The 24,409-nt window shown below is 46.7% G+C and overlaps 2 protein-coding genes across 7 annotated transcripts; one reads left to right on the plus strand and one right to left on the minus strand.

Annotated features, from left to right (window-relative positions):
* The first annotated feature begins 498 nt into the window (after positions 1–498).
* GTPBP4 (GTP binding protein 4) lies at positions 499–18,873 on the plus strand. Of its 2 annotated transcripts, XM_082450702.1 has the most exons (17): positions 499–602; positions 1,502–1,672; positions 3,579–3,682; positions 3,767–3,903; positions 4,947–5,047; positions 6,212–6,304; positions 6,898–7,089; positions 7,170–7,235; positions 9,546–9,635; positions 10,135–10,245; positions 11,831–11,908; positions 12,190–12,241; positions 12,698–12,798; positions 14,595–14,792; positions 15,760–15,825; positions 17,206–17,349; positions 18,250–18,873. In XM_082450702.1, exons 1-17 carry the CDS (start codon positions 555–557, stop codon positions 18,400–18,402), a joined length of 1,905 nt encoding a protein of 634 aa, XP_082306828.1. In that variant the 5' UTR covers positions 499–554; the 3' UTR covers positions 18,403–18,873. The 2 variants fall into 2 exon arrangements, with proteins under 2 accessions (XP_082306828.1, XP_082306829.1); XM_082450703.1 differs by lacking the exons at positions 499–602; positions 1,502–1,672; positions 3,579–3,682; positions 3,767–3,903 and having other exon boundaries at positions 6,177–6,304.
* Positions 18,874–20,432: 1,559 nt separating this feature from the next.
* On the minus strand, positions 20,433–24,168 carry IDI1 (isopentenyl-diphosphate delta isomerase 1). Of its 5 annotated transcripts, none has more exons than XR_014260858.1 (5): positions 23,991–24,168; positions 23,505–23,677; positions 23,287–23,379; positions 22,710–22,888; positions 20,433–22,026 (listed from the first exon to the last, which is right to left on the minus strand). XR_014260858.1 is itself a non-coding variant. In XM_082450706.1 (5 exons), the coding sequence occupies exons 1-5, from the start codon at positions 24,137–24,139 to the stop codon at positions 21,709–21,711; spliced, it is 864 nt and encodes a 287-aa protein (XP_082306832.1). In that variant the 5' UTR covers positions 24,140–24,168; the 3' UTR covers positions 20,433–21,708. The 5 variants fall into 5 exon arrangements, 4 of the variants coding, with proteins under 4 accessions (XP_082306832.1, XP_082306835.1, XP_082306833.1 ...); XM_082450706.1 differs by having other exon boundaries at positions 22,710–22,840; XM_082450709.1 differs by having other exon boundaries at positions 20,433–22,255; positions 22,710–22,840.
* Positions 24,169–24,409: the final 241 nt, after the last annotated feature.

Below are 24,409 nucleotides of genomic sequence, written 5' to 3' on the forward strand. Positions count from 1 at the left end.
CCAGCGGCCGCGACGCAAGGCCCCCAAGACTCCCCGATCCTGAGAGCCCAGAGCCCCTGGCCTCCTGAGATCCTGAGTCCCCCAGGCCCTTAGAGACCCCAGAGTCGCCGAGGCCCCCGGAGCCTTCCGAGCCCCTCTGACCACCCGGACACCCCGAGGCTCCTAAGACCCCTGACCCGGGCCGGGAGGGGATCGCGGCCGGGCCCTGGAGCCGGTGACCGTCGGGGGGAGCACAGACCCCCAGGGAGGCCTCTCAGGACCCTCTCCTTTACGGGGCAGGGACTGAACCTCGAAACCGCTTCCCCCGCGCGGTCTTCCTCCCGCCCTCAGCGCGCCCTCAGCCCCACCCCCGGCCCCGTGACCCCTCCTCCGGCCGGGCGGGGGCGCTGTGCGACGCCGAGGCCGTGCGTGTGGGACGAAGGGAGCGCCCGGAAGTGACGCGCAGCTAGCGGAAGTCCCGTCCACCTCGGCGGAAGTTCCTCCTACCCGCCGGCCCTGCCCCCTCCCCCCCCGGCGGAAGTCAGAGCACCCGTCCCTCGTGGCTGATCGCAGGCATGGCGCACTACAACTTCAAGAAAATCACGGTGGTGCCGTCAGCCAAGGTAGGCGGCTCCGAGGGCTCTTCCGCCCACACTTTTCTCTGCCGGGTCGCGGGAATCGAGGGTCCAGTTTGTAACGCTGGGCTGAGAGGGGTCGCCTCCTCCGCCAGGCCCCCGTCTTAGACCATGTTCTCTCCAGATTAGGGCCCCCGGGTTAGGGGTCTCCCCAGAGGGTCGGGGTCCTTCCTCAGAGCTTAGGGCTGCCCGGGGTTAGGGTCCCTCCTCAGATGTTAGGGTCCTCCCTAGAGAAGAGGGGGAGAGTCAGGGCAAACTTTATGAAGTAGGTAGGTTTTGAACTGTCCCCAAAGGGTTCGTGGATTGTGCCAGATGGAAGAGGGGTCGCGGTCAGAGGCGAGACCGCGGCGTCCCTCCCGGAGCTAACAGTGTTGCCGGCACCTGTCTTCTTGGCTCGTTTGCACTGGGGAATTCATGCAAAAGTCTTTTATATTCTCTGGTAGTCACCTTACATACCTTAGTCACCTTTCCTTAGGAAATAGTATATAGTGGGTTTTAGTTTTATCTGTTATTTTATGTACTTTCAAAGCCACAGATACGCAAACTGAAACAGTACGACTATTTCTCATTTAAAAAATTTTTCTTTTCTAATTTATGCTTGAGTTGTCTGGCTACTTATATTTCAGAGGTTCTTAGGTATTTGGAAATTAGGATAACGTGAAGAAAGCGTAGGATAAAATTTATTTCTGCAGCCATTTGCTGAGTGATTCTTAAAGGCCAGAAACTATGAAGATGAACAAGTTTTATATTGAAGATTTAGTTAGAAAATGTGTTTGTAGTTTAAAATATATTGTATTGTTAAATATTAGTCTTTTAAGATGGTTTCAAATAAGTGGGTGAAAGTAGATGTTTTTGGTGTAACTGTGTCTTACTTTATTTAATTGCAGGACTTTATTGACTTGACATTGTCGAAGACTCAACGAAAGACTCCGACAGTTATCCATAAACATTATCAAATCCATCGCATTAGACATTTTTATATGAGGAAAGTCAAATTTACTCAGCAGAATTACCATGACAGACTCTCACAGATTCTGACGGATTTCCCCAAATTGGATGTAAGTGATTCTGGGAAACATAAGTGATTATGTAAATATGAGCCTTCAGACAGGGTTAAACCAGGTCTGTCTAGAGATAATGAAAGAAAGAAGAAATAATTGACTTGTGAAAGTTTACTCTGAGAGTTAGTGGCAAAACTGGGAACAGAGTACAGGTGTTTTGGTTCCTTAGTATCTTTTCTCCCCCAAACTCCATCTACGAGGGCCCAGAGCATGCCTCACTCGGGCTTTTTCTGTGACCTCTAGGCTTGTATGGGCCAACCCGAGCTCTGAAAGCTGTGGACTGAATTCAGAAGCCCGAGCTTCTGGCGGGTTGTGTGCTTCCTCTCTTCCCTCGTTCCAAGGCTCCCTTTCCTGTGGCCTCAAGTTGGGCCAATGGCTTGAGGCCCAGCAGTGTTTGTGATGTTGTTGCTTCATCAGCTAACGACCGTCTGTGTACTTTCTTCACGGGCAAGAAGCAGTCTCGTGGGGAGCCGCCTTCTGCATTGAGCCCCCACAGTGGAGCTCTGCTGCGTAGAGCAGTTTGCTTGTGTGTTTAGCTGTAGGACGCAAGAGAGGACACTGCCTGTGGAGTCCCTGTGTGGGGCGACACGGTTGCAGGGTTGTTGAGGAGGTGATGGATGTGGGGTCAGCAGTACAGCATGAGAACCTAAATGTGCCACTGCCCTACAACAGTCCCTGAAGGTGGGTTAAGACAGTGAGAAGAGATTGGTTTATGTGACAGAAATTGCTGTTATAAAATTCCGGGACTTGATAGGTGCTCAGTGACTACTGGCTGGATGAGGGTGTAGTTTCTTGGGAAAGTGTGGGTACTTCAGGAAGTACCTGGGGATAAAGAAGGCAGTAAGAATGAGATGAAGGCACCAGGAAACACCTGATGTGAGCAAACAAAATACTTTGATCTAATCAACACCAGATTTTTGTTGTTCTTTGTAAAAAAAATTTATCTTTTTTATCCTTGGTATCATTTTTTTTTTTTAATATACATTAGGGGTTCAAGTTTATGAACATTCTATTCCTGTTGGCTTTTTTTTTTTCAAACTAAAGTTATCTGAGGACAATTTTCGAGTAAAAGGTTTGAGTAGATTATCATTCATTAAACGATTGCTGTGTCTGTTCAGCAGTCATTTTTAAAGCCCTTGTTTTGTCTAGTGGGGGGAAGAGGTAGTAAAACATGTGTGTCATATGGGTATGGAGACGAGGGAGGGCCGCTATCTGAGCCCTGAAGGAAGCGAGAGCCGTGTGCTACCTGGGGAATGAGCACTGAGGCACAGAAACAGCAAGTGCAAAGGCCCCGGGCTCCAGAGTGTGGTGTCTTTAGGGAACAGGAAGGTCCAGGAGGCGGGTCAGAGAGGGTGTGGGTGGGGCGAGGCAACTTGTGTAGTGGCCTTTGCAGTGGAGCCTGGGACCGGCCTCGCTGGCCTTGCTCTGACTGACTTTCGAAGGAGGACTGGTCTGTGGGGGTGAGAGCACTAGGTGGGGAGCATGGCTGCCAGGGCACTGGTGGCTCCAGAGCTGAGGAGCTGAGAGCGTCTGCCAAGAAGAGGAGCAGAGATGGGCGGATTGTGGGCTTAAGGGAATTTTAAAACTTTTTTAAAGTTTTGGGGCAATAATAGTGTAAGGTTGATGGGACAGGGAAGAATTTCTCCAGCTCAGTTCTTGAGTGGTGAGGGGCAGGCTCTGGTGCTCAGATGGAGATGGGCCTGGCTGCCCTGCTGACTCCATTTTTCTCTGTGAACTAAACAGTCACTGAACAGGAGAGAGGACTGGGGAGAAGATCCTGGGGGCGTGAGGAAGAGTAAGAGGTGCCATTTGTTTCCCTAGGAAATTATTCTTCAGGTGTTATTCATATATTGGGAGGCGAAACTGCTGGAGCAAAATGACCACTTTGTTTTTCTTGTTATAGGATATTCATCCATTTTATGCTGATTTGATGAACATTCTGTATGACAAGGATCATTACAAGTTGGCTCTAGGACAAATAAATATTGCCAAAAATTTAGTGGACAAGTAAGGTATTTTCTTAATATAATATCTTTTAAGTTACTGTTAAAAGAGAGAAAACTCTTACACATTTCTTTTTATGTCTTTCAGCGTTGCTAAAGATTATGTGCGGCTTATGAAATATGGTGATTCTCTCTACCGCTGCAAGCAGCTGAAACGTGCGGCCCTTGGGCGAATGTGTACTATTATCAAAAGACAGAAGCAGAGTTTGGAATATTTGGAACAAGGTACTTGTTATGCATCAGCAAAAACAGGTTTTAGTGCATTCTGTTAACGTACTTGATCCTTGTCTAGAAGTGATTTTTAAAATGTTTATTTTTGTTTTATTTTAGAGATAAGAGGATCAAATTATTTTTCCCAGCCTAGCCTGTAAGAAATTCTAACAGGTTAGATATTACTGAAAAAGCAGCTAGCACTTAACATGCTTACACATTAGTAGCACTATTAAGAAAATTTATGTTTTTCAAGTGTAATAGGTAAGGCATGTACGTTATAAATCATGGGGAAGTAATAAAACATATAAAAATAAAGTAACCCATAGTTTTACCTGTTACTGACAATATGGTGCATTTCTTTGTAAAACGTGGTAGCATCAAACTGCTACTCCAGTTTTATTACCTGGTAGTTTTTTTCAGTAGGATGATTTCTTAATTAATGTAGTAGGACTTTTATTGAAACAATTTTTTGCCTTTTTGCATGCATATATTTTTACAATTCAAGTGTTTTTAACTGATTTGGTTTTGGACCCCCCCACCCCTCCCAGCATCTTGCAAATAATTTGTGACAAGATTGTAACACTGGGCTGCTTTAACAGTGCTTGCAGTGAGCCGTTAGGTCATCAGGGTGGCCCACTGGTGTCGCTGGAGCAGACGAGGCTCCTGAGGGTTTCTCATTACATGGAAGTAGCCTGCTGCCCAGCCAGGAAGTGATGGCACACACACTCGCTCGAAAATGCTCTTTCAAACATCATCTCTCTTACTCAGTTGTCTGGGTTGTGTGGTTTGGGCCCCATCTTGTACCTGTTGGATAGGAGTCCATGCTGTTGGGCCTGGGAGCAGGATTCCTGGTACAGCCTGGATGCCCGGTGCCTCCGCAGCTGGTCCCTTCTTCGTTCATTCGTATTCTCTCTGTCACGTACATGATAAATGTTGGAGTGAGGGTAATGTGACCACAGTCCTGGAGTGCGCAGCTAAGTCGAGCAGATCTTCAGCTTTGAGTTTCTTAAGTTTTCTTATGAAATTTAAGCAGGTTTACTGTAAACTTCTCACAGTGCGTCAGCATCTGTCCCGTCTGCCGACCATTGACCCGAATACAAGGACCCTGCTTCTGTGTGGATACCCGAATGTTGGAAAGTCCAGCTTCATCAATAAGGTTGGTCCGCCTGACGGCGCGGTGACCAAGGACCTGACTGCATGGGGTGAGGGCGGCTGCAGTCAGTCCTCTAGTTAGCACTGCCCTGGGCCCAAAACATTGTTCCTCCCATCCTCGAGGATCGACCCTGAACCTGGATGGATATTGCAGTTATGGGGACCATTTTAGTTTTGAATTTTGTGTGTGTCCTACAAATTTCTAAGGGATTTGAGACGTTTAAATACGTTTCTGTTAACACATGGACATGCGTGTCCCGGGAACAGTAGTGCCAGGGAGTCACTGTTGACCGTGCAGACCGTGCCTGTTGAACTGACCTTCCCGGGCTCCAGAGGTGTTTCTCAGGTGATATCACCCGGGTTGCTGTGTCAACTTGCCTGTAAACTTTGGTTTGTGTAGTGGGAAGTGGTTGCCCTTTACTTAGTGAGTTTATTATCAGAGCTAAAGGAACTGTTTAAGTAACGCAGCACCTTAGCTGCGCTCAAGGACCTGAATGGAGTAGAAACAGTGTTTAAAGTGTCAGCTCACAACCAGCAACAGCCCAGGTGCCAAAAAAACAATGGTTACATGTGGGGCTCTTTGCTACTAAGAACACTCCTGCAGATCTGTAGGTTTTTGTTTTGTCCACAAGCGGCACTGATACAGTGACAGCTGAGCTCTGCAGTGTCTCAGCCGACCTCTCCAGGGCTTGTGAGCCAGGCCTTGGGGGTGAGACGGGCCGCTTAATTAACTAACATTAAACAACAACAGAAAATTCAGTCCTAAGTCTCGTGACCACATTTCCGGAGTTCAGGGACCCCACGTGGCTCACGGGCCTGTGTTGAGGTGCAGGTGTCGAGCGTTCCCATCATCACAGGAAGTTCTGTGGGGCGTCGCTGGGGCCAGGATGGGTGCGAGGAGGAGCTGGTTGGTGTCCTGCAGGTACTGGGCCTTCCTTGCTCCCTGATGCCTGATTCGTACTCCGCCTCTGCGGCCCGGGTCCTGAGGAAGAGGGGCCCGTCTGCCTGCTGAGGTGCTGGCTCCTGTCAGAGTTCAATCATGTGAGGTTGAATCTCGTGGGGTTTTTTTGTTTTTTTCCTACTGCAGCAGTTAGTCTCGATAACACGTAGGTGCCGCGTTTACTCTGTTGCAGAGGATACGCGGTACAGGACTTGTGGTTTGTTCCAGGTGACGAGAGCAGATGTGGACGTCCAGCCCTACGCCTTTACCACCAAGTCTTTGTTTGTTGGGCACATGGATTACAAGTATCTGCGCTGGCAGGTGAGAGCTGTCTAAGCTGGGACAGTCGTGCTCTTGTTCCTGGAGTTTGATTCTGGGGATTCCCACAGACTAGTTAGTGTCTGCCCACGTCCCAGTGCACGCAGGGTTACAGGGAAGGCTGGGGGGGTCACCGGGAACGTCTCTGTGGACAAGCTCCGGCAAGCTCAGGGGACGCGGCAGCTCCCAGCAAGCCTTCTGCGCTCAGCTAATGGTGGTGCTTCTGATGGGCCGGTCATCAGAAACCATTTACAAGCATGACGCAGTTGAATTTAATGTTATGAGAGGTGATGTCATTCCTAGCACGTGGGAGGGGTTATCCCTGTTTTCTGTGTTGTCGTCACTAATGGAAAGAGGGGTCCTTCTCAGGGTCGTTGGCAAGTTCGTTCTTCAATGAGCTCTGCAGCCCCCTTCCCCGTTTTTCATACTTAATTTGTCCTTTTCCCCCGCTGCCTTCTTTACCGTGGTCAGTTGGGAGCCCTGCATTTTCTTTACCAGCTTTGTCAGGGCTGGTCTGGGTTTGTGAGCGCCCTCGGCCTGTGCTGGGCAAGCAGCTTGTGCAGATGTGGGCTCTGGAGTAACGAGTCTGACCTTAGGTGGTGGATACTCCGGGGATCCTGGACCACCCTCTGGAGGATCGCAACACCATTGAGATGCAGGCCATCACGGCACTGGCTCACCTGCGAGCTGCGGTTCTCTACGTGATGGATTTGTCTGAGCAGTGTGGGCACGGACTCGGGGAGCAGCTGGAGCTCTTCCAGAACATAAGGCCGCTCTTTGTCAACAAGGTGAGTGTGGGGACCAGTGTTTTAGTTTGTAACCTGCAGTGTGAAGGTAATAATTTTGTTATTTTTCTTTCTCATTCTAGCCTCTTATTATTGTAGCAAACAAATGTGACGTGAAGAGAATAGCTGAACTTTCTGAGGACGATCAGGTAAATCACCTTGATGTTTTCAATATTTCCTACTAATTCTGAATCTCGTCTTACACAGTCAGAGTTGAAAAGGAATGTTAGCGATGCTAGTCTGGTTTTTGTTTTGCAGTGAGATAATATCCTCACTGATTGAGTCGACGTGACCTTAGGAAAGCCCATTAATGGCAAACGGACCATGACGTTTCCTGGTTCCTGCTCTCTCAGAGGCTGTGGGGCCGGCCGTGCGTGTGGTCGGTACAGTAGCTTTCAGGAGACTGCTTGTTCGGAAGGGGCTGCCTCTCGTGTTGGGGCCTTAAAACGAGCAAAGCACCTCAAGGTTCGCCCCAGCTCCTTGGGCCTGGGCTGCCGGCTGCTCTGGAGCAGCGCCTGCAGCAGAGTGTCTAGTGGGAGGCGTTTCTCGGGTGTTACTGGAGTACCTGCTGCACAGGTTCTGTGGGGAGATGTTGGGGACTGAGTGAGTGAGGGAAAAGGAGTGTCTGCAGACCTTCCAGAACCGTGACCCTGTTGTGTCTGCTGTAATTTTCCAAGTGGCAGGTAACGTCGTTAGCCCTAGGTTTTCAAGCTGTTTGACCCTGTATCCGTCCCCAGGAGGCATCTCTCAGGACAAATGCTTCGAGAAGCTCTGCGCTGGTCCAGTGGTTCTCTCTCGTGGCCCCACCAGCAGTGTTGGCGTTGCTTTTCGGTGGTAATGCATCATAAGTCAGGGCACACCCCAGGCCTCCGCAGTCAGACTCTGGGAGGCCCAGCAGCCCGGTTTGCAAGGCCCCGTTTGGTGGGAGAGACGCTGCGCTTGTCTGGCCTGAGGAGAGGGTCTCTAGGGAGGATGTGCTCTTGTCTCTGGCTCTCTCTGGTGCTGTTTGGACACTTAATCCTTGGTGAGAACGTGGTGTGTTTAAACAGCCATTCTGGTGTCCCTGGGCCCTGCCTTGTACTCTCTACGTTACTGATGATGTAAACGCTGATGTCAGAGAATTCTCTTTTCTTTGAAAGGATCAGATACTCATTGGGTGATCTCAGTTTTTCAGGCTAAGAGCACTGGAGTGTGGAGGGGAGGGCAGGTCAGGAGTGATCGTTGTGCCGGAAGCTCAGCCCTTGGGGTTAGACGCGCCCAAGTCCTGCCCCCACTGCCAGCTGTGATGGAGCTTCAGTGGTGGGAACAGTTGCATCGCTGGGTTGGGAAGCAGGGTTGCGGGTGCTATGAACGCTGGTCAGCGCCGCGTGGGGCCTGCCCTGTGTCGGTCAGTGACTCTGATGTCTCTTGAGCTGCAGTGCAGGTTCTGCCCCGTCTTGCACGAGGCACATGGTGGCAGGTGCGGTGTCTTATGCAGGTCATGCTGGTAGGTGGTATGGTTGGTCTTTCCAGGGAGCGGGGGGAGCAGAACTCATTCCTGAGAAGCTTGACTGTCGTGAATTGGCCACTTGTGTCTGAGCGTTGTCACATGGTCACGCCAGCAGCAAGGTGTCGGGTGGCATTCGTGGAGGCGCAAATGAAGTCCCTTGTCCTGGGGTCTTGGTGGTTCGTTCGTAGCTGGATTCGTACACGTTGCTGTATCGTTTTCTAAGGAATTATCTTAGGCTGTGGAGGCCAGGTATTTTATAAAAAATAGCATTGACAATATTCTCTATGAAAATCTACCTTAATTTTCTCAAGATTCTCTTCAGAAGGGTAGGTCTCACAGAATGTTCCAGAGAGCCTCTGGTTTGCTTGCTGTAGTCTGATTTGATCCTCCCCGTAATGTATATTTTCTTTTCTTTTTTAAAAAAAATTAATTTATTTTTGGCTGCGTTGGGTCTTCATTGCTGCGCGCGGGTTTTCTCTAGTGGTGGTGAGTCGGGGCTACTCTTCATTGCGGTGCGTGGGCTTCTGTTGCGTGGGCTTCTGTTGCAGTGACTTCTCTTGTCGCGGAGCATGGGCTGTAGGTGCACAGGCTTCAGTAGTTGTAGCACGCGGCCCCAGTAGTTGTGGCTCGCGGGCTCTAGAGTGCAGGCTCAGTAGCTGTGGCTCACGGGCTTAGTTGCTCCGCGGCATGCGGGATCTTCCCGGACCAGGTCTCGAACCCGTGTCCCCTGCATTGGCAGGCGGATTCTTAATCACTGCACCACCAGGGAAGCCCCTGTATTTTCTTAATCACAGCTGAATTTAGGGAAAAATAAATAACTGTTTTGGGGAGATGTCCTTCAAAAGAGTTAAAAAAACCACAGATGTGTTAATTATAATTAGCATTTATAGCACCCATTTGAGGAGAAGTAAGATTTGTTCATGGGGAACTGGGGATAAATGGAGCTCTCATTTGTCCTTTGTATTCCCAGAAAATATTTCTAGATCTTCAGGCTGAAGGGTTTTCTGTGGTGGAGACCAGCACCCTGACGGAGGAAGGGGTTATTAAAGTGAAGACAGAGGTCAGTGCTTCCTCACAAGCAGGGTTGATCCCTTTCCTTGACAGGAATGTTTCTCTCTGGGCGTTAACAACCCTGAGCGCTAGTAGCTCCGCCTGAGAGATGAGTCCTGGGGCCCCCACCCGCCCGGTGAACATGGGGGGATGTGAAGAGATGCTCACACTCCCAGCACAGGTCATTTTCACTTAGTCCTGCTGCCTCAGGGTTCTTCCTCGGGCTGGGCCTGACCCTGACCCAGGAAGGAAGAGAGAGGTCCCCTCTGCACCCGGCCCACCCTCCCCCGTCCCGGAGCGTGAGGTCTGCCCCAGGGCAGTTACTTGGACCTTGCGGGTCCCAGCACTCAGCCATCAGATGCTGCCTCTGAGGGAAAAGCGTAGCAGGTTCCAAACCTGGGGACCGTCCTCTGGTTATGGGGGCTCTGGTTCCTGGTTCCTTCCAGAAGGCAACATGAGGCTGTGCCAGGTGCCCTGTGACCTGGTGCCACGTTTTCTCACCTTCTCAGGCTTGTGACAGGCTTTTGGCTCATCGAGTTGAAACCAAAATGAAAGGAAATAAAGTGAACGAGGTGCTGAACAGACTGCATTTGGCTGTTCCCAGCAGAAGAGATGACAAGGTAAAGCCGCCTGCGGAGGTCCTTGAGGCAGGGGGTTGCGTGGCTGGTGGGGACCCGCGCGCCTGCCTCCCCGGTAGTGGATTTCCCGGGTGTTCTTGCGTCTTCCTCAGAATGAAGGTTATGCCATGTATGTCAGGAAGAATCGAAGCGGTGAGAGGAGGAGCATGAAGAGCCAGGTTAAACCTGCTCCCCCACCAGAGGCTGTTACTGTAACTCTCGGCTTGTCTATTTGTCCAGAAACATTTTGGCATATAAGCTTTTTTTAAAAAACTTTAAACATGGGAATACATTTTCTTTCAAGTTTTTCATTTTCTTGCTATTAAAAACTAGTGCTCAAGCTTACGTTTTCATACATAGGTCTCTGTTTTTAATTGCAAATATATCTGTAGAGTGAATTTTAAGGCATGGCATCGAAAATGTCATTGTCCTCCAACAATGCCTTGCAGGTTTATACTCCTGAAGGTTTGAGAACGCACGCTTCCTGTTGTGTCAGTGTGACGGACTAAAGATGCTTCCATTGTTGTGATGAGTTTCTTTTCTTTTTTTTTTTGCTGTGCTGCACACCTTGTGGGATCTCAGTTCCCCGACCGGCGATTGAACCCAGGACCATGTCAGTGAAAGCCCAGAATCCTAACCACTAGGCCACCTGGGAATTCTCACTTTTTATTTATTTATTTTAATGTTTCTTATGTATTTATTCATTCAACACTAATTTTTGGTAGCTAGTCTAGGCATTAACAATACAGGTAAAGATCACTGTCAGTGATGTTGTTAATGATTTTTATCATATTTGTTCTCAAAAAGTTATACCAGTTTTCAGTTTTTTTCCCCAAAATAAAGTGGAAATTGCATTATAAGAAGTGATATTTCTACACTGTAGTTTCAGGCAGTCACACTCAGTGATTATTCAACATGATTGTTTTCAGTTAGTGAACATCATGTGGAACAGGATGTGTATCTTGGCATTGACATACTTATTTGCTTTTTCACTTCTTTAGGTTATCTCTTACTGATTTGTAATTTTTATATTAAGGAAATCAGACTCCTGTATGTTGTGTAGATTTGTTTTCTTTAAGGTATTTTTTTCTTCTGTATTCTGATGGTTCAATTTTTAAATTTTACCTTTTTTTTAATAGAAGTCTTCATTTAGTTGTGGTTTTATCTTGTTCATGGGAAGCAGGTGGTGGTCTTCACCCAGCTCATCGTTTATCTCAGGACTGATGGCTGGATGATGTGTCTTCCCATCGTATTCCCTTCTGTGCTTGGGCTTATGTCTGAATTTCTCCTGTTCATTGATCTGCTTTATTTCTCCTATATTGCTTTCTTCATCCATACTTTTTCTTGATTCTCTTACCGTTTGTTTTTTCTAAATAAACTTTAGAATCGGCTTACGGAGCCTTCCCAGCTTCCTTGCCCAGACTGGCCCTGCACCTTCCCCTCTCCCCCAGATCATCTTGGTTTTTAGTTGGTCTGGGTGTGGTTTTGTGTTTCCCATGCAGATGGAGAATTTGCTTGTAGTTTTTCATCATTGTGTTTTGATTTAGCAAGGCATTTCATTTAGGTATTTCCACTCATGTCTTCTCAGGGGCGGCCCCCATTCATCCCTGAAGGAGTCGTGGCACGCAGAAAGAGAATGGAGCTCAGGGAGCCGAAGAGGAGGCGGGTAGGTGACGGGAGCGCCCATGGACCTGCGCTGGAGAGCATGTGCGGGGCAGGGCTTTGGAGCATAAACCCCCTGGGGCCTGGACACCCTCCTGGGTGGAGGTGCCAGGTCCGCCAGTGGCAGAAACAGCTTTCCCACCAGAAATGGGCTCTGAGCCTCAGGTGCTGAAAGGATTGGCTCTTCGGTTGGAGAAGGGGTGATTCCACAGGGAAGGGAGGGGGCCCAGCAGTTCTGGTTCTGAAGGTCAAATAGCACTGATGAAAACTGTGTTTTCATTGCAGGAACGGGACATTGAGCTGGAAATGGGAGATGATTATATTCTGGATCTTCAAAGTAAGGGCTCAAATGTGATAGTTGTTTTCAGATGCCAGTTGTGTGAAAAATGTGAAAGTGCATTAATGGGTGCAAGTCTTGCAGCATTTTGTTAATTTAATTTCTTGAAGGCGAGAGGTTGCATACTGCCAGGACTCTGAAATTTCTTCCTCCCAGGTAGTTTTCTGTGAGTGATCATTTCTGTAACTTTCCTAGCATGTAAGTGTTGGACCAGGCTGATATTGTTGATAATCTGTTGTTCATGCCTTTGGACACTTTGATCCTGAGGTACTGATGGGTCTTGGGATGTGCTTGGAGCAATCCTTTGGTCAAGCATGTTACAGTGCTTACCTAGTGTTGAACACAAGTGCTCTGTTGTCTTCACAGGTGTAGGACTTGCGTAAGTGGTGGCTCGTTTGGGGCACACAGTAGTTGATGTTAAAAACAGCTATAAACTTTTTGTTCTTTGACCTTTAGAGTACTGGGATATAGTGAATTCATCTGAGAAACATGATAAGATACCTGAGATCTGGGAAGGCCATAACATAGCCGACTATATTGATCCTGACATCATGCAGGTTTGTGTCACTAGTTAAATTATTTGACTTTTATTCCTCTTTAACAAGACCACCGAAAGACACGCACACAACTTTCCACTCACCTCTGTCCATGGCCCTCGTTCCTTCTACGCCCACCAAGACCCCGGGGCCCCTGCCTCCTGGGGCCCTGCACACGCAGCACCATGTCCCTGCACCGGGTGCTGGTGCAGACTCTCCCCTTCCTCCCAGACCTCCTGCCCGAACTCCTTGTGCTGGTCTCGGGGGCGGCCTCACTTCATGAGGGAGTCCCCGGGGCGTGGACGCCCTCGTCGCCACCCCATGCGGGCCCCTGTGGCTGCAGGTGCTGCTTGCTCCCCACCTGACCCCTTGTCTTCCCCAAGTTCTGCCCTGGCACACGCAGCTGCCTCCTGTTTCAGTCCTGTCCTTGTTTGCTGTTTCTTAACATATGAGTGTCCACAGCAAACAAAAACTTCTTAGACCCTGTGTTCTCCTTTAGTTGCTATCCTTTCTCTCCAGAGTCAAGTTTTTTTTTTTAAATGTGTTAAAGTGTACAGTTAAGTAGCATCTAGTACCTTCATGGTGTTGTGCAACCACCACCTCTGTGTAGTTCTGGAACCTTTTCATCATCCCCAAAGTAACTCCCAGTACTCGATAAGTAATCACTTCCTAGTCTCCCCTCCCCCTATCCTCAGGCAACCACAAATCTCTTTTCTGTCTCTCTAGATTTGCCTGTTTTGTATATTTTATATAAATGGAGTCTTACAATATGTTGATCTTATTCCACTTAGCATAATATTTTCAAGGTTTGCCCATGTTGTAGCATGTGCCAGAGCTTTCATTCCTTTTTATTGCTTAGTGATATTCTATTTTATATGTGTAGCACATTTTGTTTATCCATTCATCCGTTGATGGACATAGGGTTGTTTCCACCGTTTGGGTATTGTGATTAGTGCTACTATGAACATTGATGGATAAGTATTGAGTGCCTGTTTTCAACACTTTTGGGCAGATTCCTAGGAGTAGAGTTACTGGGTCATAAGATAATTTTATGTTTCACTTTTTGAGGAACTGCCAGCCAAGTTTTTCAAAAAATATTTTATAAAATATTTGCAACGTATGTTCCTTGTTTCCCTTGTTATTCACTCCTCAGTTCTCAAATGGCATCCTTGATTTATATTTCATGTCTTAATCTCTTCAGTTGTGCTTCTTGCTTTGTCTCTTACTCTGTGACATCCTGTTTCCGTAGTCTGGGCTCAGATGGCCTGACCTGGCCTTCCCATCCAACCTCCCTCCCTATGCCTTTTCACGCTAGTACTGATGGGGGTACCTCTGACTCGGGTTCCTGTCGAGGTTTATTCGTTATATGTATTTAGAAATTTTATTAACTGTATGGCCAACGAGCTTGTGTTTGGGACAGCTTTGGGATGGATACACGGGCTGTCGTGGTCCAAGGCCAGTTCAGATTGATGTTCTCAGTTCTTCAAGAATGGAGGGTCTTTCATGTACCTGCTGGGAGCGAGGGGAACATTTTACATGTTTTAGCCTCAGAGGTGGGAGTGGTTGTTTCTAAAGAAGGAAAAGAGGTGGCACAGAATAGTCTGCGGCTGTCGGCTTAGTCTTTGTGCTCATCTCCGCACGGAGCCTGTTTGCAGGGAGGTGAGCCCTGGCACAGAGGGCGAGGCCCACGTGAGTCTGGACCCGGGTGTTAATCATACCCCGAAAGACTTAGGGGAAACCTGGTTTCTGTAAAGATTGTTACACTTGTTTATGAGTTTTTCATTGTTGGCTTTGTTTAATTATGACTTTTTTAAAAGAAATTGGAAGAGTTAGAAAAAGAAGAAGAGCTAAGAACAGCTGCTGGAGTGTATGACAGTGAATCTGAAACTGAAGATGAAGAAATGGTGGAAATCCAACAGCTGGCAAAACAGATTAGGGAAAAAAAGAAGTTGAAGATTCTGCAGTCTAGAGAGAAGGATACACAGGGACCCAGGATGCCTCGGACAGCCAAGAAGGCAAGTGTCGTGTCGTGTCCAAGAGCGTCACCTATTTCTTTGTGTATTGGAGTCTTGTATGGTCCATGCTAAACATGCTTCACTTTGTTTTGTTGGTATAAGTTGACTTTTGAGGTTGGGTGAGTATTGATCTTTCATATTCTGAGTATTATACCCCTTCTTGGTGACTTTCACTGTTGGATTCAACCCCTTTGTAGCTGTACAAATGAAGATTGTGAGTTATGCATAAATTTCTAGATGTAAAGTCATCAATTAACACATTCTTATTCTTTAATTCTTTATTAGGAGTCATCTTTTACAATTTACAGAAAAACTAACCCAATCTAACTTAGGGCCAAAGGTGATTTAACTGGGCCCTGTGACTGGTTAGGACGGGGAAGTTCACACTGAGGCACAAATGGATCAGATGGTGTCAGGGTCCTTCCAGTTCTCAGGTCCGTCTTCTTAGCATCTTCCTCCTGCTCCGTGCTCTTGTCCGGAGGCATAGCTCCCCAGGGAAAGTGAATGGTGTGTGGGGCAGTTAGAGTGAGATGGGACAGGAGGGAAAATGTCAGATGCTAGGCGCCTCTCCATGGAGGATATTCATGTGTTCGAAATACTGTTCCTGTGTGGTGGCGAATGACTGTCTCTTGACAGGTGTGGCCATCGCTGTATCCCCACCATCGTGGGGCTCCGTGTGCTTGGGAGGAGGTGCTGGCCTCTGGGGTCTGCATGTGGGAATCCCCGGGGAGCTGAGCGGAATCCAGGGGCAACATGTACGTTGTCCTGCTCAGAAAAATTGCCCAGGAAATGTTAATTTTCATGTTATTTAATGAGTTGTCCAAAAACATACACATGAGCCCAAGTAAAAGAATTTCTAAAATAAGTGTATCATGGATCATTGTAAAAGGTAGTTTCCCTTGAAATTTTTTTTTAAACATTTTATCAAACTAATTTTGCTTAAAACAATGTCCGTTTCTGCCTTCAGGTTCAGCGGAAGGTTTTGGAGGATGAGATGCGCAGTCTCGGTGTCGACATGGACAACAAAGACAATGTGAGTGCAGACGGCCTCAGAGCCATGGGTGGGGCGGCGCCGTCCTGGGAACAAGGGCAGTAGCGGGTTACAGAGGAGTTAGCACTGCCGGGGTTTGTGCTGAGAATTATGTTGTTGTGTGCAGTTTTTAGGACTTGAGCTGCAACTTTGATTTTGGTGACTGATGTCTTCACGTAGAGCTTCAGTTTGGACACCAGGTAAACGTGAGGTGGTCTTGAGTTTCTTGGTGTGAGAGGAACGTAGGCTGTAAATAGCTCAAAGTTGTTCCTTGGAGCCCAGAGGTTAGAAGGCATTTCAGATACCTTTTTCAGGATCCCAGTTTTTCTTGCTTGATGAATTACTCTGGAGAATGCACATCTTTGTGTGAAAGAACGTCTTCATGTTCTGGATTGTTTTCTCAAAACAGATTCCAAGAAGTGGAATTACCGAAACAAAGGATGACGTTGTGTTAGACTAATTCGGATTTTGATCAGCAGTGCGTGAGCTGCGTGAGCACCCCATCCTGCTCACATGGGGTGTTATTTTAATGTTCACATATGGCTTCTGACTTTGGATTGTTTATCAGGTGCTGGGCTCTAGGGTGCCTGCCTCTCACATCATTGTGTCATCTTATTTCAAAACAGTAACGTGAGCGGGCGCCACAGGCCGGGGTGCCAAGCTGCTGGCTTGCAGAGCTGGATCTCAGCACCCGCAAGGCTGAGCTTTCAGGCGGCCGTCACTGTGTTCAGGCGGATGATCCCGGAAAGGGGGCATGAAGGAGAGACAGCACTTTACATAAATTGTGCTGCTAATGTGGCTGAACAGGCAGCTCTAAGTAAAGTTTTTTAAATGGAGTTAAAATCAGCTCTGTAACTTAAAGCAGCTGTGAAAGTGAAAAAGAGTATTTGGGACTTCCCTGGTGGCGCAGTGGTTAAGAATCCACCTGCCGATGCAGGGGACACAGGTTCGAGCCCTGGTCCAGGAAGATCCCTCATGCTGCGGAGCAACTAAGCCCGTGCGCCACAACTACTGAGCCTGCGCTCTAGAGCCCGCGAGCCACAACTACTGAAGCCCACGCGCCCAGAGCCCGTGCTCCGCAACAAGAGAAGCCACCGTAATTGAAAAGCCCGCGCACCACAACGAAGAGTAGCCCCCGCTCACGGCAACTAGAGAAAGCCTGTGTGCAGCCACAAAGACCCAACGCAGCCAAAAAAAAAAAAAAAAACTATTTGACCAATAATTAATGTGAAGTTAACTATGTGTATTTTAAATGTATTTAACTTATTTGACGATGGTTCTATAAACCCTTCCATGTGCCTTCTCTCCTCATTGGAATAACTTCATGTTTGTCACTAAGGCTGGGACCCTGAGGCACTGAAGTTTGCTTTCTGTGTGTTTCAGGCCCATTATATGGTCCAGGCCAGAAGGTCTCGGAGCGTCACAAGGAAAAGGAAGCGGGAAGACTCTGTCCCGCCCACGTCTGTGGCCCGGAGTCGCAGTTGCTCTCGGACCCCACGTGATGTCTCTGGTCTCCGCGATGTCAAGGTTAGTCCTTGCAAGGTGTAATTAATAAAATGGTAGCTTCTACTGTTGATCACACGAGGGCTCAGGGCAAACACTTGGAGCTGCAAGAACTGCGGGGTGGGGATGCGGGAGTGGGCGTTGGCTGTGTGCTGCACCCCGAGAGGCGGGCTTGGGCCTGGCACAGCCGGGTGTCCCTGGACCTTTGCCCTCAGTGCATGGGTTTCTTGTTGGGGTGGACAGAGCAGGGTGTGGTAATAGCACCACGGCCTGAGCCTCTGTCCTAGCCGCTCAGGGCTGTGCTAGGAAACGGTTCTGCTCAGAACCTGGACATGGGGCTTTCACCCACCACAGGCCCATGTGGGGAGCCAGCCCAGAGAGAGCTGTTTGGGAGTCTTTTGGGAAAGACACTTTGGATGTATACAGTCTCTTTTGCTGAAACTTCTTTTTTTTTAAATAAACACAAAAATGGTTAGTTTTAGCATTTTGGAAATTCAGATGAGAAAGTTTGTGTATAAGCTTACAAGCGGTCTCCCTTTTGGGAGCCCGAGTTTCCCATTCCACCACGCCGTCTCCATCTGGAAGTCTGGATTTAACACCAGCATTGACACTTGTTAGTCAGATGTGAGTAGTTTCATGGGCCGGAATCTCAGTGTCCCCGTGTGTCTGAGAGGAAGTCCAGGTCTGAGTGTATCTGGTCCCTGTAGGTACGAGACTTGTCTGGGTAGTTTCCATCTTGCAGATACTGGTTGAGCTCCTGCAGGTACTGTGGTGGATCCATGGGAACATGGTATGAGTGAGACTCACCAGGGTTTCTCTTCACAGCACAGACCCGGACCGTTCAGACAGAGTGTTAACAGGTAATGGAAATTTGCTTGGAAATTAGGTTTTCCACAGCTGACGTGTTTTTCTTCTGCTTTATAGATGGTGAAGAAAGCCAAGACCATGATGAAGAACGCTCAGAAGAAGATGAATCGCTTGGGGAGGAAAGGGGAGGCAGACAGACATGTGTTTGACATGAAACCCAAGCACCTGCTCTCGGGAAAGAGGAAAGCTGGTAAAAAGGACAGGAGATAGTGTCCATCGCAGCTGAAGCACTTTGGCTCGACTTCTTCTTGGTTTGGTTTTACAGAATTGGAGTCGTGATCTGTAAACTGAACATGACAATGGAATAACTCAGGCATTTGTTGCTTTGCTGAAAGCTGTGGTTACCCGATAGTTGTCCAGGTATGGGGGATTTTTATCGCTGCATAATATTACAGATATTTTGAGCAGGCAGTGGTTTCTCATTTATGGAGTTTTGGTGGCTTCAGACTTACAGGCTGGAAGGATATATTTATGTGACTATGTTGTTTCTGATGGAGAAAAATCTTACTCTCTTGTGCAACAGTGAACTTTGGTTTCACTGCATGGGAAGAGTCCTTAGCTGGTGAAAGCTTACAGATGTCAGGATGCCAGGACTGAGTTATCTTCTAGTCCTTTTGTACAATGTACTGTTGTAGTCTGTCTTCAACTATTTTATCCAAAATAAACTTCCAAAAGAAAGCAGTTTTATTTAGTTGGTTTTGTTTTTTTTAGTTACAGATCACTGTCAGTTTGGGCAGATGAAAAGGGAAAAGAAAGTAAATGGCAATTCTTTTTTGTTTTCAAAGCGAAAAATACTTTTTAGTGGAACAGAATGTTGCCTAAGTTACTACAGCAATTAAATGTGGGCATCTGCTCCTTGTGTCCACTGCTGAAAATTAATTTATTTTGAGTAGAAATCATTGTGAGGTACATGCCCAGTAAAATCTAGGAAATTAACATTTTAGAATATTAAGTGCTTAAAACATCACTTCTTGACCACTAAACTGCCGTGGCCACTGCTTTGTGTGGTTTCAAGCATCCCCTCTGCTGACTCACGGTATTTCTAAGTGCACCTGTGTGGGAGTCTTCCAGTGTCATGCAGTGTGATTCAAGGTGTGTTTGAAAGTTGCATTACATTTTGGGGATCCAAAGTAAAATTTTCATTTGTTTATGCTGAGAAAGATTATGTAAAGAGAAACCCATTGAGTGTCAGGTGAGAGGGAGTAGGAAGCACCAGAGTCCCTCTCCTCCCAGGTTACAGTGGCTCTGGCAGAATCTCTGCTTTAACTATTGAATATTTGGGACTCCAGTCTTTAAAGGCTCACCTCTTCCAGGGAAAGGCTCTGCGGTAAACCAGTTTGTCAGTTTTAGCCCCTGTGGCTGGCTTAGCAACTGCCTGACCTCCCACCCCAAACCCTGTGGCAGTCACTGTACCTGCGTTTCTGGAGGTGCTTGTGGGATTCAGATTGGGCCCTAAGGGCCTTGTTCTCCAAATATTAGGATTTTGTTTTGACTGACAGTTGCTGCTTATGATGGCAGAGGTGTAAGACAGAGATGGATCCCATCAGCTGAATTTGAAGGGTCAGTGCCTGTTTCTTTTTCCCTTGCATTTTTCCTTTTTTACCCCTTTGGAGAGCTAGAGATGTGAGGATTAGGACTTAAGAAAGCACTGCTGGCTGGCTCAGGGGAATTTAGAAAGTCAGCATGTCTGTGTCCAGGGAAAGACACACAGTGGGAAAGGAAGTGAGAGAATTGAAGACCTCGGGGGGTACAGATACCCAACAACAACTAAAAATTCACATACAAAGAAATAGGAAAGTGTGGTCCATTAAAGGAAAAAACCGAGAAACTGTCCCTCAGGAAGACATGACAGACTTACTAGACACTGCCTTAAAGATGCTCAAGGAGCTAAAGGAAGACGTGGACAAAGTCAGAAAAAACTGAACAAACCAGGAATATCAATAAAGAGAATAAAGTTTTATAGATGGCTCCCTCTGCTCTGTACCTGTTGTCAGTGGTTTGTCCAGCAACTAACAAACAGTCTAAGACGCCACTGCCCATATGGCAACCACTAGCCACTGTAGCTACCCAGTAACTGGTTACATGTGTCTTTTAGCCTAAAAGTTCCTCCTAAAGAACTAGAAACAATACAAAAATGCATTTTGAAGCTCTTTGTCATTTATCACTTAAGCTACCATAGGCAGGTTGACCTATTACTGTATTGAAGTTTTAACAAACTAGACAACAGTATCAAAATGTGGTAATTTAGTTTTGTTTTTATTTTTCAATAAAGTTACTATCAGCTACACAGTCTTGCCTGAAATTAACTGTTCAGGGTTAACAAATGAATTTTTCTGTTGAATTTATAAAACATTTAGCTTTGTAAGAAACAAATTTTTATCTTTTTCTTTATTACTTACTAATACACAGCATTCAAAGATAATAAAGCTGTCTTAAGATTTCAAATCTGAGAAGTCTATGGCAAGAGTTTAAAGAAGTACATTAGTCAAAGTGTACTTTAAATATGAATACACACATATTCCATAACCCAAATCTATTTAACACGAACGTTAGCCTTTCTTTTTGATAATTTTCCCCCTACAACACGGCCTGACTCAGCAGAACAGTGGTTCTCAACTGTGGGTGACGCTGTCCTGCAGGAGACATTCGGCATCTGGTGTCACTGGGGCTGCCATGTGGGGAGGGGTGCCAACAGCATTTTTTTATGTAGAACCTGGGGATGCTGCTAAATCCTACAACACAAAGGATGAGCCCCCCCAAAGAATTATCCAACCCAAACATCAGCAGTGCCAAGGTTAAAATACCCTGTTGTAGAGTATGACCCAACTGACCCAAGTTCCATTTTACAAATAGCCTGTCTGTTCCCAGTAACTCTGAAAACCACAGACTTTGCTAATCAGCAACGATTATTTAAATGATTTAACCTAGCCAATGTCATTACCAAAAACAATGTTTGACTTTAAGTATCAGAATACTTCCAGAATGATTAAAACACAAAATTAACAATGACAGAAATCAGGATATATACCATTTAATTCCCTTGAACCTGTTCTATATTAATCTCAATCTGAAAAGTTAATTTGAACTGTTTTGAAATAGATAAGCAAATAGTTTTCCATTGCACATTTTTCTGGACTATGATAAAAATTTAAAGATAGGTCAAGCACCTGGCAAACAGCAAAGTGCTCTACAAGTCTTCTGAAAATGTTTATCACAATATATAAAAAAATGAAGAACTTCACTTATTTGTTCGAATTTGTCATAACCATGTGTTTAGATAGGTTAAATTAAGTTTACCTGCTCTTTTTATAATCTCAAATATTTTTTACAAATTGCAGTTAACATATATGGGTTGTATGACACAAATCAAGAATTCTTTTCCACACAAATTCTGGTTGTAAAGTATCAGTATTTCCAATGAGAGTTCTAATGGGGAACCAGGTTTTTAAAAAATTCATCTTAAGTTTACTAAGTAGAGAAATTCTTTAGTACTTTAGTAATCATTCATCTCTACATCTACATTCTGTGTATTTTCTCATGGTCAACAAACTGATTCAAATGATTTAAGTTATCCCACCACCTAAAGAGAAAAGTCTCTGCAATAATTTGAAACCACGGAGTTATCTTAATTTCACCATGGGCTGCCTTTTCCAGAAGTTCTTCTAGTTCTTCCTTTGATACGTAACAATAGCTTTTAATCTCATTGGGATCTGGATTCAAGGTCACGTTCTTCTTCACAAACAAAATGTAATCAATTTCATGTTCTCCCCAGATACCATCAGATTGAGCCTTGTAATGAATTCGTGTTAGATAATTAATTTCTTCTGGAGGAACCTAGGACAAAAAACCAAAAACCTCCAAAATACCAACAATAAAGTAATCTAAATCAACCCACTACATTTCAATAATACCTTGAACAACAGAACTAGTTTTATAATGACAACTTTTGAAACATTAGTCTCCTATTAATATATGGAAATAGTATTAAATAATATTAAATAGTTTCAAGTATCTGACACTTTTCCCATAGGACCAAAAACAGAAGTAGATTTATTGAAAAATCCTGTATTAAAGAAAAAAAGAAAAGCAGTCACTCTAACTAGAAGTGTGCCATTCTGCCTCACATCTTAATATTAACTTACGGGAGAAAAAAATTTACCATTTTAACTAAATGAGAGATTATTTATTCGTGTATTATTAAAAGGGGACAATTCCAGGGAAAAAAAGATTATTTCAATTCACCCAATCAGATCTGTAGTTCACAAGAAAATATTCATCTTTGATCTGATCAATTATAAAACACAGTCAACTTTATAAACTGGTTAACAGATCAATCCATTTTGGTACTGAGTTAAATATCGACAAGTATTATGAAATCAAAATTTAACCTTTATCCAATGGGCTTTCTTGGGCTAAAAAAGCAAGAGATTTACAAAGCAGAAGGCTACACCTAAATTTAATGTTTTACTAAAAATTGTTTCAATGTGTTCTAGATTTCAGCTAGTATGGCTGCTTACCTCTTCCATGGGAATTCCCAATTCGGCCTTTAAACGCCTCTGTGCTGCTCGCCTTACTCCAATTGCATTGTTTTCTTCAAGCTCTCGTGGATTATTTAAGGGATGACTACAGCAAGTATTTGTAAAACAACCTGGAACATGTTAATATAGATGTGCATTAACTCTTCTTCAAAGCAGGTCTGAAAGATTAAGAAAACTTTAAATTTTAAAAGTAACAGAAAAACAGAATGATTCTTGAGGATTTCTAAATCTGTTATAATGAGCTATCAGCAACCATTTTGTGAAAGACACTTGTGTAGAGAAGTTTTTAAGAACGCCTTCTTAAGCAAAACGATCATAACGTGTATTAGATACAATTTAGAAAGTTACATATGAATCTACACATACTTAGCAGTTTTTATCCTTTATTAGGATAAACCTTACGTCTTATTAGGTTGCATCCGCCATCTAAATTTTTTGTATGAAGAATATAAAACTAAGTCATTCACAAGATTTCTTTTTTGACTTTGGCTACCAGAAGTTCCACGTGAAAAACTAAATACAGTCGCCAACAAAACACTACACAAAGCACACTAACCTGGAAAGGTAATTTTAGCGTCTGATCTCTGCTGCAGCAGGAGCTTATTTTCAGTGTTGAATAAGAAAACACTAAAAGCTCGATGCAATAATCCTGAAAGCAAAAGACATACGATGAATTGAGTTTTAAAAGGCCAGTTACTTGCCTGTCGCTTTGGGGTCCGAAGGAAACGGGGCTCCCGCCCGGGAACCCGACCCGCCCACCGTCCCCGCGGGCACCTCTCTCGATGTTCTCGTTCAGATGGCAGTTCTTCTTGGTCTCCGCCCCGATCCTCCGGTCGTTCTCGTCGATGAGGATGCACATCTCCGCCAAGAGCTGCACTTGCCGCTCGTCCAGCTCGTCAGTGCTCACCTCGGGCATCGCGGCCCAGCCTGCGCGCCGACCCGGGGACCTGGCGGGGGAGGTGGGGACCCGGGGGTTGGAGGCTGAGCCCGCCGCCCCGCGCCCCTCCCTCCGCCCGCCCCGCCACCTCCCCCGCGCCGTCCTCCCGGCCTGCGCCTACCCAGCCCGGCGGCGACCCCACGCGCTTCTCGCGCCGCATAGACCTCCGCCCTCTGGCTTCTCCCCAAAACAGTTAAGAGAAAAAAGCACCCTGAGCTCACAGGACACGACCAACAGGCAGTGGGCCCGCCCATCAGCGCGCCGAGCCCGACGCCGAGCCCGGGACTCCAGCCCGCCTCCTCTCAGAGACCCAGCATCCTTACCTCAGAAGACGACCAGCCGCGGGACGACACTCCGCCGCTCGCGTCTCCTGCAGGCCTAGCTCCCAAGCACAACGCCCGCCCCCGGACCGAGCCCCGCCTCCCACCGCCACGCGCCCAATCGCCCGCGCCCGCTCCAGAACGCGCCACATGGCCGCTGGCCAATGGCGCGCCGGCCGCGCCTCACGTCACGGTCGCGCGGTGGCGCCACTCCCGGAGCGCGAGGGGTCTCCTCCCAGGGCCGTGGGCCGCAGAGCCGCCCTCAGGCCGAAGCGCAGGTGCTTTCGGCGTCCTCCCTGTGCCGCTGAGGGGGGAGGGGGGTGCTCCTCGACTGCGGAGCTACCTGACGGAGTGAGCTAGGAGAGAAGGGGGCCGGGAGAGCGGCCGCCCACCAGTCACGCCCTGGCCGAGCCAGCCAATCG

Source organism: Balaenoptera physalus (assembly GCF_965194825.1).
Source record: "Balaenoptera physalus genome assembly, chromosome: 2".
Taxonomy (NCBI): Eukaryota; Metazoa; Chordata; class Mammalia; order Artiodactyla; family Balaenopteridae; genus Balaenoptera; species Balaenoptera physalus.

Excerpts from the sequence above, each read along its gene's own strand:
- GTPBP4 (XM_082450702.1), top strand. The coding sequence starts at position 555 with ATGGCGCACTACAACTTCAAGAAAATCACGGTGGTGCCGTCAGCCAAG. Across the intron at positions 6,305-6,897 it reads ACAAGTATCTGCGCTGGCAG|GTGGTGGATACTCCGGGGAT; the intron begins GTGAGAGCTGTC and ends GTCTGACCTTAG. Across the intron at positions 12,242-12,697 it reads TTATATTCTGGATCTTCAAA|AGTACTGGGATATAGTGAAT; the intron begins GTAAGGGCTCAA and ends TTTGACCTTTAG.
- IDI1 (XM_082450706.1), bottom strand. The coding sequence starts at position 24,139 with ATGTGGCGCGTTCTGGAGCGGGCGCGGGCGATTGGGCGCGTGGCGGTG. Across the intron at positions 23,678-23,990 it reads GCGGCTGGTCGTCTTCTGAG|GTCCCCGGGTCGGCGCGCAG; the intron begins GTAAGGATGCTG and ends CTCCCCCGCCAG. Across the intron at positions 22,841-23,286 it reads CGCTAAAATTACCTTTCCAG|GTTGTTTTACAAATACTTGC; the intron begins GTTAGTGTGCTT and ends AACATGTTCCAG.